The 12458-nt window shown below is 48.9% G+C and overlaps 1 protein-coding gene across 1 annotated transcript in view; it reads right to left on the reverse strand.

Annotated features, from left to right (window-relative positions):
* Positions 1 to 249: 249 nt before the first annotated feature.
* LOC143037203 (salivary endonuclease-like) overlaps positions 250 to 12458 on the reverse strand; it is a 47781-nt gene continuing 35572 nt past the window's right edge. The window contains exons 4-6 of the mRNA XM_076205322.1: positions 11629 to 11802; positions 1584 to 1694; positions 250 to 1488 (exon numbers count right to left, since the gene is read on the reverse strand). Coding sequence (XP_076061437.1) covers positions 1360 to 1488; positions 1584 to 1694; positions 11629 to 11802 — 414 coding nt within the window. The 3' untranslated portion in view covers positions 250 to 1359. The remainder of the gene's footprint in view (positions 1489 to 1583; positions 1695 to 11628; positions 11803 to 12458) is intronic.

Here is a 12458-nt window from a genome sequence, read left to right on the forward strand (position 1 = left end):
TGTATATATATATATATATATATATATATATTATATATATATATATATATATATGAGTAGATTTTTTAATGCGCGTCCAAGCATCGTGACTAGATTGAATCATAGTTTTGAAATAAATTTACTAAACTGTAAATATAATAATTTATTTATTCATTTGCATATACCTTCATTACTTTATCTATTTGCTCATTTGTTAATTCATTTGTTCGTTTACTTGAATTTTCATTAGTCACATTCATTTGTCTTAGCTTATTCATGTTTTATATTCCTTGTTTATACATTTATGTATTTATTTATTTAACTAATCATTTATTTATCTATTTATTTGATTGTTTTATTCATTTATCTATTTACTTATTCATCTATCTGTTTATTTATCTATTTATCTTTTTATGATGATTGTTCCATTTATGTATCTTACTTTTGGCCTTCCAAACATAAAAAGCAGGCTAAGTTAACTGCAATATACTGCAAGTGGGAAATTCCTTTTTCAGCTACCACTGAACTTACCGCCGCTGCTTCTGTATAGATTTTATCGAAATATGCCATTGTACCAAAACCATCTGTATTGAAATATCTCAAATTGTTAACGAATTTCTTTGCCTCCCTCGACAGGGCGACTGAAATGTCCCCTTTTCTAAATTGATAAAAAAAGAGGCTGATGTTTCTCTTATATACTCTTCATTAATGGTCTCTTGTTATGCTGCAACATAAAAATGTCCTCGATTCTAATAAATTGTTAACGAATTTCTTTGCCTCCCTTGACAGGGCGACTGAAATGTCCCCTTTTCTAAATTGATAAGAAAGAGATTGATTTTTCTCTTATATACTCTTTATTAATGCTCTCTTGTTATGCTGCAACATAAAAATATCCTCGATTCTAATTATTTAAGCTGTTTTCATAGTACTAGTTGTATGAGAACTGAAATTCCATCTGGGCCATCCGTTGAGGCTCATTATCCATACAACATTAGCATTTATAGTTAGCTTTGTTATGATAGGTGTAAGATGCAAGTCTTACAGCATAGTCGTCATCATAGGAATTGGTCGATGAAACTATGAAAATAAATACTATGGCATGATGTTGTCTAATAAGTTATCAAATTTTGGCCGTTTAAAGTAAGATGAATTTATCATTTAATCGTTGATAGTCAGTTACTGTTGGTCGGTGAATATCATTAGCCATTAATTATTCTTAGACATTAATTATTATCAATCACTATTGTCCAAATTATTAATCATTAGCATTATTCATCTTCTTCTAGGTTTCTACAGATACAGTTCCACAAAAAATATTTTCTCTGAAGGAGCTCCGGTGGCTTGAGGGATGCCCTCTCCTCAAGGATGACCTCTGAGGAGCTATTCGGAGAGGAGGGTGGCGTTGGTGAGGGCCGGGGCATGGGGAACTCGTAGGTGAAGATCCCCTGGTCGACAGCAGTACATGTATCCACCAGCAAAGTTCTCACGACGCCAGTCGACCCAAGAAACCTGTAGAAAGAGGATGTGGAACCCATTTGATAGACTATCCTAACGGCAACGAACAAGCGATAAAATATCTGTAATATCCTGACTGATTGACTGACCTGGTCGCAGATGTCAGCGCAGAGTTTGTCAGCCTTTTCGAGCTTAGTAGCGTGTGGGTTGTTCAGACCCACCAGTGCAACAGCACGACCTGTGTCCTCCTCAAGAATGACCTGTTGGAAGTCCATGCAGACGAGGTTAATTCATAATAATCCAGGAGATCGATATATCAGTACAATTGTACGTGCGCATGTCCTGAGTCAGCATGCGGAGGGGACATGTCCTGTGGTGCCCTCGTGTTTGTAGTGATTTTGAGGAGAGGGGGAGGGGGTGCCATAGGTGGAAGAAAATATAAATAGAGCGGTCGGTGATTCCATCATCTATGCCTTATATGGAAGTGTAGTGGTTGTGGTCAAAATATGGCCAAAAATGGCCAAAAAAGCAAGCGGATAAAATGTCAAGAGAGGGGCCGGGAGTGTCCAGTCGGCCCTCCAGTTGAAACAAAGGTGCGCCATTGTGTGATGTAGGGAGGATCATAAAAGTCGGCACGCCACACAACTGCCCCTTCCTTTCTCCCGAGGGTCACCGAGACCTGAGGCAACACCCAAGGATCCCTCTCTCTCTCTCTCTCTCTCTCTCTGTGTGTGTGTGTGTGTGTGTGTGTGTGTGTGTGTGTGTGTGTGTGTGTGTGTGTGTGTGTGTGTGTGTGTGTGTGTGTGTGTGCGCGCAATTTATATGCTCGTACTGCTACCATACCATAGTTTCATTAGCCTTCTACCACACCACATGAGGGGACGGAGAGGCCTTGCTGGTGATGTGCTGTGTCTTGCTGCATTGCTTCTGACCCAGGGCAGTGGGCCAGATGCATGCATGACCCGTTATCCAGGAGGAGCCAAGAAAAGAAGGAGGGAGGGGTGGTGAATGGGAGTGGAGTATGTGGGGATGAAATGGGTGGGAGTGGATTTATGCCTTTGACTTTGGCTACCTCCCTTGTAAAGGAAAAAAACCCCGTTGGTATATGTATGTATGTATGTATATATATATATGTATACATATATATATATATATATATATATATATATATATATATTAAAACTTAAACCCACTCTCGGAGAAAGATAAGCTGAGATACAGAGTAAACCGTATATTTCGACCACTAACTGTGGTCCTCTTCAGCAGTTACAATTATAGGGTACATAGACAAGGGGAAACGTCAACAGGAAAAGAAGAAGGCAAGGGGTTATATACAGAGGAGGAAGTAACATTGGGGAACTCAGTAAGCCTCAGGTCACTTGCCCTGAGTGAGGTCGGACGTTACGTCCTGTGGAGATGAATTTGTCAACTGCCATACTAGTTATGGCGTCAGGTGACCATTGACCTTTGGAAGTATTATAATTTGGAAACTTTTTTATCAATGAGGACTCAATAATTTTTCTTTTGAAACTACAATGTGAATTGTATACTGTAGCTGTGATCTAAAAGGCTAAAATGGAGGAATACAGCTGAGTTTTCTTGGCCGTATTTTAAAGAATTTTTATGTTCTTTGATCCTAGTGGGTAGATCACGTCCCGTTTATCCCTAGTACACTTTATCACAATCGAGACATGGTATCTTTATACTCCGGATTTGTCCTTATTGGATGTTCTGTGATGGACATTTACTACTTTTTTAAAAATGTTATTTGGGTAACTAAAAGTGATCCTAATTTGGTTCCTAGGTAATAATTTAGATGCGGTATGCATGGATTCATTATAAGGGAGTTTAATATTTTATTTTTCCCAGACAAATTTTGTGTTGGAATTGGTTGTTCTAAAATAACTGGGTTTGGCTGTGCTGAGGGCTTTTGCCAGAAACCAGTCTGGGTAGCCTATTTTTAATAATTGAGTGCGTACTGATTCAATTTCTGAGTTGAGAAATTCCGGGCTGCAAATCCGAAGAACTCTTAAATAAAGGCCCGAGGCAACACTATATTTTATATTATCCGGATGATTACTGAAAAATGTAAATAACTGCCCGTATGAGTAGGCTTCCTGTATACTGTAAAAGACAAATTATCTGGACATCTGATCACTAATATATAAAGAAAAGGTATTCTTCCTTCAATTTCCCATTCTACTTTAAATTTAATGTTATGTGCTAAATTGTTGAGACTATCAAGAAAAACATTAAATTGTTGAGACTATCAAGAAAAACATTGAAAGAGCCCCATTTGTCATCCCAGATAGTGAAAACATCATCGACATATCTGAACCAGAACATGTCGGCTGGTTTGATACTTGGTAAAAGTACGCACTCAAAGTATTCCATGTATAGGTTCGCCAACACCGGGGAAAGATTAGAACCCATGCTGCAACCGTACCTTTCCCTGAAAAATAGAATTTTTGAAGGAGAAAACATTGGAGGTAATACAAAGACGTGTTAAACTAATCAATTTAGAAACTGAAAGGGGAAGTTTATCTTGTGACGGTTGCAACTTGGTTGCAACATTAAAACATTCCGAGGACTTCATAAATAAAATTAAGAAACAAAAAATCCCAGAACACAGTAAATTGCTTAGCCTCGATATAGTTTCGCTATTCACAAACATAAATGTAGATGATGTTCTCAGTTCTCTGTTCTCAGTACACAATTCACATTGTAGTTTCAAAAGAAAAATTATTGAGTCCTCATTAATAAAAAAGTTTCCAAATTATAATACTTCCAAAGGTCAATGGTCACCTGATGTCATAACTAGTATGGCAGTTGACAAATTCATCTCCACAGGACGTAACGTCCGACCTCACTCAGGGCAAGTGACCTGAGGCTTACTGAGTTCCCCAATGTTACTTCCTCCTCTGTATATAACTCCTTGTCTATGTACCCTATAATTCACACGTGCAGCGACCACACCACCAACTCATCGTCCAACCTACGAAGTGATTTCTTCATACATGCACAGTTCGTGGTCTTCATCCGTCGTCGCACATCCTCATGGCTAGAGTGATGGAGTTAGCGACTACAAGTGTCGGGAAGAGGGGCAGGGAATGCTTTCCCACAGAGGCCTCGGAAGAGCTCTCCACGCCCAAGAAGGCGGCCCGTGCCAGGCCCAGTATCAGCTACGCGCCCTCCCTGCAAGAGGACGACAGCAGCAGCGACACTTCCTTACTAATGGTTGTCAGCAACAACGACGCGCCCTCCTCACCGGAAGACACCCAGAGCAACGCGGACGACGCCGCCCTACTTGAGCAGCTACTCAGGAGTGACGAGGAGCAACCAGGCGACGACGAAAGCGAGGGATGGACCACTGTCGTCAGAAATCGTAGAGCCCGCCACCAGCTTCCTCCGAGGCCCAAGTTCAAACTGGGCCACCTAGGGGACCACGACAGCGCCTACCAGGCCATCACTGCTCTCGAGAGGGAGAACCCCAGCCTGAAAATGGAGGTGAGACTCAACCTTCAGGGTGAACACATCCTCAAGGCCAGGGACGAAGCCTCCGCAGTACTCCTCCGCCGCCTCGCTGAGGAGGGGAACACTGTGATTCTCCTCGACCCCAATTTGAGACGGCACAAGGTAGTGCTGGAGCGCTACCCATTGGACCTGCCCCTGGAAGCGGTAGAGGCTCACCCAAAGGTGATCTCAGCCGAGCGACTGCGCTCCCGCACGGATAAGCTCCCCACAAGGCAAGTGCTGGTGGTGTTGGAGGGACAGCCGCCCCCCAAACTGGACCTCGGCTGTTGGGGGAGGTACTCTCTGCGCCCTCATCGGGGGGAACCGGTGAGATGCTATAAATGCCAGAGATACAACCACCTCCAGGTACGGTGTGAACACGCCGCCAGATGTGGCGTGTGCAGCTTGCCACACCCGACGGAGGATTGCATCGCAAGGCACAAAGCCAATCAGGCCACCTCCGCAAAATGCCCCAACTGCGGAAATAAGCATCACGCCTGGAACCCCCGGTGCCCCGAGAGGCTCCGCAGGCTCCCCAGGCTTCCCCAGAAACCCCAGCAGCAACAGCGGCAGCCCCAGGGGCCACCGCAACGGCAGCAACAGCGGCAGCCCCAGGGGCCTCCGCGACGGCAGCAACGACGCCGCTCGAGGACATCACGTAGCCAGTCGCAGCAACAGCAGAACTTCGTCGCTGGAGCATCACGGCACCAGGACACCAAGCACCAGCACCCATCACGTAGCCAGCCTAAGCTGCAGCAGCAGCGTCGGCAAGCCTTCCAGCCTGCATCACCACCAACCAGGTCAGCGTGGGGTCGGCGGCGGGCCCCCGCGGTCCCCGCCCCAACCCAGGCCGCGCCAGAGCCGGAGGAAGGGATTAGCCGACCGGCCCCCAGGGATCACACCCCCCATCGCCAACCCAGGACGCGGAGTCGGGAGCAGCGGCCGCGGGCCGCAGCCTTGGAGACTGGCGGCCCCGCCCCCTCGGCCCGGCGCAGCGCAACCGGACCTCGCCAACCAGGAGGGGGTGCACGGGACCCTCCCGCCAGCACTCCCGCGACGTCGGCGAGGAGACCCTCCATGGGCCCAACCGACCCTTCCCACGACCTGCCACGCACCATGAGCGAGGAAATACGCACAGTCGTCAGCTGCATCATGGCAAGGATGATGCAATTTCTGGTGAAGCTGCTCACCAACCCGAAACATGACATCGACAAGCAGGGGACCCTGAGCGAGCTCCTGCAGGAGACTGTCTCAGTCTTCACAGAATGTGGTTTCCAGCTACCCCCCGACCTGAAGGACACGCATCTCCGCTCCCTCTACCCAGCCGACCCCAACCACCAGAATGGAGAGTCGACGAGCTGAGGCAGACGCCGATGAGGACCAGCTAGCTGGCCCTCCCAGGCTCCGAGTCCTGCAGTGGAACGTGCAAAGTCTCCGACCTAAGAAGCACCAAGTACTGCAGGCTATCTTCACGGAAAACCTTGACGTGGTGCTGCTCCAGGAGACCTTGACGCGTGCCGACCTTGAGTGGAGGGTGGCGGGTTATTCCCTTTACTCGCTCCCTGCCACAGAGAACACCCGCGGCTGTGCGGCGCTGGTGAGGAGCACCATCCCTCACCGCAGAGTATCCGCCCCAGTCCACTGGGGGGAGGGCGTGGAGGTCCTGGCACTAGAGCTGCAGGTCGGGGGCATCCCGCTTCTGGTGTACAACATATACAGGAGCCAACGATACCATCTGGAAGCAGGCGAGCTGTTCTCCCTCGTCGCCCACACCAGCCTCCTCGTGGCGGGCGACCTGAACGCCCACCACCCCATGCTGCAGTCATCATCTCCAACCAACGAAACGGGCCGCCACCTCGCCGTGTTACTGGAAGGACATTCCCCATATCCGCCTCCTCAATACAGGGGAGGCTACCCACACCCGGGGGGGGGGAGGCTTTACCTCACACTCGCCTCGAGCGACCTGGCCGCCGGTGCTACATGGCAAGTACATCCTACCCTCACCAGCGACCACTTTGCCACTCCCACCACCCTCCCAGTGGCACCCCCAGCGCCCCCCCTCCCCCCTCCACGTTGGAACATCGGGAGAGCAGACTGGGCTAGCTTCCAGGCCTCCCTCGACGAATGGTGGGCCGCCTACCAGCCACCCGTGGACCTTCACCAGCGGGAGAGGGACCTGACTGCTGCTATTGAGAGGGCTGCTAACGCAGCCATCCCCAGGAAAGCCCCGAGCCGTCGTCACCGGCCAAATTGGTGGTTCTACAACGAGGAGGTGTGGGAGCATAACCACAGAGTGAACATTCACAGGAAGCTCTACAAGAGACGCCCCAACCCAACCAATTTGAGACTACTTCAGGACGTGGTGGCCCGCGCACGGGAGGTGTCCCTGAAGGCCAGGGAGGCCAAGTGGTTGGAGTGGTGCGCCTCCTTCAGCCACCACACGTCTCTAAGCCAGCTGTGGAAAAGCGTGAAGACCACCTCCGGCGCCGCCCCGCCTCGCCCCGCCGCCCACCCGCACCCACACCAGGAGGCTGAGAGGCTCGTAGCCGAATTCACCACCCGCGGCTCCAATGACCAGCTTCCGGGTAGCAGGCGCCGTCTCCAGCATCAGCTTCGGCCGCGCCGCGACATGGCCATCGAGGAGGCGACTAAAGAAGCTGATGTAACAGACCATCCCTTCACTCCTCAGGAGCTGGAGCAGGCCAAGAGACGGGGCCGTGACACAGCAGCAGGGGCCGACGGCGTGACGTAATCCATGATCGCTCACGCCGGGCCAGCTGGGGACGCCGCCCTGCTGGCCACAGTCAACGAGTCGTGGATGGCGGGATGCCTGCCTCCTTCGTGGAAGGAGGCTGACATCCAACCAATCCCCAAACCGAGGGAGCCCACTAAGCTAAGGCCTATCTCCCTCAGCTGCACGGCCAAAACGGCTGAGAGAATGGTGCTTGCTCGCCTTCAGTGGCGTGTGGGGCCACTACACCCCCACATTTTCGGCTACACCCGCGGCAGGAGCACGGCGGACAGTATCCTGACACTGCTGAATCAAGTTAACCACCGCCCCGCCATCGTTGTCTTCCTCGACTTGGAAAGGCATTCGAGCTGGTCAGCCCTCACGCCATCCTCGCCGCCCTCGTAAGGAAGGGCGTGATGGGAAGGATGCTAGCCTGGCTCCGCGACTATCTCCAGCATCGCCGCGCCAGGGTAAAATTCCAGGGCCTGAAGACCAGCTTCCAGAGGTTGGAGAACGGGACCTCCCCAGGGTGGTATCCTCAGCCCCCTCCTCTTCAACCTGCTGATGGAGCAGCTGGTGGCCCTGCCCTTCCACAATGGCACCATCCTCCTCAGCTACGCCGATGACCTCGCTCTCGTGGTCACCGGGAGGGGCAACAAGCTCAAGAAGGCGCAGCAGGCGCTCGACATTATCAGCGGGAAATGCGAGGAGCTGGGACTCAAAATCTCTGCAGAGAAGTCCCGCGCCATGATGGTGAGGGCTGCCGACCCGGCAGGTCAGCTGTGCGTCCAGGGCGTCGGACTGGCCTGGGCCAACTCATACCAGTACCTCGGGGTATGGGTGGACAAGTGGCTGTCCTTTACAGCCCACGCCGCCTACCTGAGGGAAAGGGCCCAGGCTAGGCTGAACGTAATGCGAGCCATGACACGACCCACAGCGGGGACCACTTTCTCCGTCCTCCGACTGTACTTCATATTTGCAGTGCGCTTCCTGGTGGACTACAGCGCCCCAGTTCTCATATCACTCTCCCATAGCCAACAGGAGCGACTCGAGGTGCTGCAAAACACCGCCATGAGGACGATGCTGGGAGCTCCGAGATGGACCAGTGCGTGCGCCATGCAGAACGAGACCCGCCTGGTGCCACTCACCACCAGAGTACAACAGATCGTGGCCTGCCGCGTGGCCAGGGTCCTGCAGCGCGACTCCGAAGGAGTAGCACAGAGAAGACTACGGCTTGCAATGACGCAAGGGAACGATGTCCTCCATCGCAACCCGTGGCTACTCCAGTCCACCCTGGCCACGTTGCTGCAAGAAGAGCCGCTGGCGCCCCCCACGTGACCAGGCACGTGCCACCTAGTCTGTCGTACGTGAAGGCGCGAGCCAGGCGTGCCGCAGCCCACCGCGCCCACCAGACTCACCGACAGTTAGAAGGAGCAAAATGACAAGCTGCTTGGTACGCCGCCACCACCGACTATCAGACGTTGAGCGCCTTCCATCAACAGCCCAGGGCGGACGGCGTACTGTTGCAGAGAGTTAGGCTGGGCTACTGCACCAGGGAGGAGCTGTACGACGGCTTCCAAGGGCAACAGTGCGATCACTGCGGTAGGCACAGCCGCCACCCGCTGCTGCACTACCTACTGTCCTGCCCGGCCACGGAGGCCCTCCGACCAGCGCCGCAGACCCCCGCCCACCCTGCAGAAGGCAGCCTCCTCAGCAGTCGGGCAACGAGAGCTGCCCTCCTTGTCCGCCACACGCCCATGGACGTAATGCTTGGGGTGCTCAGGGCGGCGCCCCCCCCCCCCTCGCTGACCTCCCTACGCCCTCACCTTCCACCCACTAGGGCACAACAACTCCCCCACTGGCGGGCTGTTGCCCGCATTGTATATCAATGTATGTATAGCTGTACATATTTATACAATAAACCTTTATTAACTTAACTTACCCTATAATTGTAACTGCTTAAGAGGACCACAGTTAATGGTCGAAATATACGGTTTACTCTGTATCTCAGCTTATCTTTCTCCGAGAGTGGGTTTAAGTTTTACTTGATTTGATATGTGTATATATATATATATATATATATATATATATATATATATATATATATATATACATATACAGTATATATATATATGTGTGTGTGTGTGTGTGTGTGTGTGTGTGTGTGTGTGTGTGTGTGTGTGTGTGTGTGTGTGTGTGTGTGTGTGTGTGTGTGTGTGTGTGTGTGTGTGTGTGTCTGTGTATGTGTGTGTGTGTGTGTGTGTGTGTGTGTGTGTGTGTGTGTGTGTGTGTGTGTGTGTGTGTGTGTGTGTGTGTGTGTGTGTGTATAACACATTAATGCAAATACACACATATATAAACATGAATTCGTAATTACCGTCACACTTTCTTCATGAACATACAACGCCACAACCTACTCTCATATGTAAAAATCATTATGTAGATTTACATCGCTCTAGCATGCAGCAGACGGGGGGCCATTTTCCAATTCGATCGTCGCACATGCATCGTAAGCAACGCCAATTAATTAGACGGGACTTAAACATAGTCCTCCCCCTGCCCCACTCACTCTATTGTCAATATATTGTCTCAATATCTATTGTTGATATTGACCTTCAATGTTTATTTTTAATACTATTTGTCACTATTCATTGTAAACATTTGCTGTCAATTTGGACTCGGTATTTATTGTTGATGTTTATGGCCAATTTTGGATGACACAACTTTTAATCTCACTACTTAATGTCAAAATCTGCTGTCATTATTCTTGTTACTAAATTCGTGAAGGACATCACCATGGCGAAGGGATTAATATAAGAAATAATGATATTGATTATTATCTTCTAGTACTAGACTGTCATCTAGAGCTAGATTGTGAACTACTTCCTGGAAGCAAACTGCCGTCCAGAAATGAACCTTCCTTTTGCTATACACATCCATACTAATTCCTTAGTGAAATTGGATCATTAACAGTTTCATTCCAGTGACGTTATAGTCTTTACTCTAGCAGACGCTAGGCAATTCTAGTCAGACAGTAGGGTAGCCTTAGGACTGCAACAGTGGAGAGTTCGCCTCCCTACGTTCCACGTTTTGCATTGCTTAAGATAGGATTTATTGGATTGCTTGATAGGAAATTAGATAGTAAAACTATGTAAGTCTCACATGCCACGAGCTGCCAAAATCTCGTGGTCAGGGTCTAAAAATAGCTCAAGTACAACCAATATCATCATGATTCAGTCTAAAAATAAGTCAATGAGGTTCCCCGTGTAGCATTGTCGGTTCATGAATGAGTGATCTGGGTTCAAATCCCCAGGATTGGTATGGAAAAAAAGATATTGTGGTAGTAATAAGGTTTCATATGTACTACGTATTGTACTACGTAAATGTAATAAGATTAAAAAGATTGAAATGGGCAGGACATGTTACAAGGATGCAAGAAGATAGATGGCCAAAGAAAGTGCTCAATAGTGGAGTGCGTGGAAGACGACCACTTGGACGACCTAGAAAAGAGTGGAGGAGATGCGTTGAGGAAGATGTGCAGATATGCAGAATAGAACCAAGAGAATGGAAGGAGGTGGCACAGAACATAAAGACATGGCGAGACGCTTCAAAAGCGGTTAGGAATCGCCAAGTGGCCCGAAGACCAGCGGAGTAAGAATAAGAGTAAGTATGTACTATGTATAATTACGTCGCGCCAGGCTTGCCTGATGCCCAGTGCGAACGACAAAAAAAAACAAAAAACAAAAAAAATAGCCCTATACCTTTCCACTACATGCACACTTTACCCTCACACAAGAAGGGTCATGCTTGTGTTATAGGAAATACTCCACCCTTGACCTTTAGATGTGTCCCTAAGTTCCGCTCCCGACCCCCCCCCCACACACACACACCAATCGCGGAGGCGGAGGTTGCCCTCAGTTGAGTGGGACGGGCTTCAAGTTGTAACTTACCTTCCACATGAGTCTTGGTACAGGAACCAGCTTCTTGCCGACCGTCTCCCCGAGGTAAATGGGGACGTCGTTGTTGTTGGCGTCCTTCAGCGTCAGTGTCCCCCAGGTTCCTGTCCACACCGTCAGCGTTGAATTGTGGGCGATGGCCAAGTCCCGAATGCTGAACTCCATCGACTGAGGCAAGAAAACCAAAGGCATTAGGTCGGACCTTAGGAGGTATGTGCGCACACACGCACACACACACACGCACACACACACACACACACACACATACACACACACACACAAACACACACACACACACACACACACACACACACACACACACACACACACACACACACACACACACACAATTATAGAAGAGACCTGAAGAAAACAGCTTTCCCCACAGGATAATAGACGTTTGGAACAAGTTAGATGAAAATGTGCTGTATGTAAAAACGATACAAAAATTTAAAAACAGTCTAGATAAAACGAGATATGGAGACAGGACACCACGAGCATAGCTCCCCTTCCCGTAAAATACAACTAGGTAAATAAAACTAGGTAAATATACACACAAACACACAATACTATCAAACCGATCAGAGCACGCACCGACTAGTATAAGAAAAACCCCAAACCGACATTTGTGGAATTAATCAACAAGAAATAACAATGTTGTATAACACGGCTATTCCTTAGCTTACTGTTTTGTTTTGTTTTTTAATGCTTGTAACAATATCTTTTCACTGTTATAGTTTCTAACTTAAAATTTTGTAGGCTGTATATTTCCAGCAGTAATGCTGCTATTCCCAATAAACCGTATATTATTATTATTATTATTA

The sequence above is a fragment of the Oratosquilla oratoria genome, chromosome 22 (assembly GCF_046742065.1).
Source record: "Oratosquilla oratoria isolate Oo_2021 chromosome 22, ASM4674206v1, whole genome shotgun sequence".
Lineage (NCBI taxonomy): Eukaryota > Metazoa > Arthropoda > Malacostraca > Stomatopoda > Squillidae > Oratosquilla > Oratosquilla oratoria.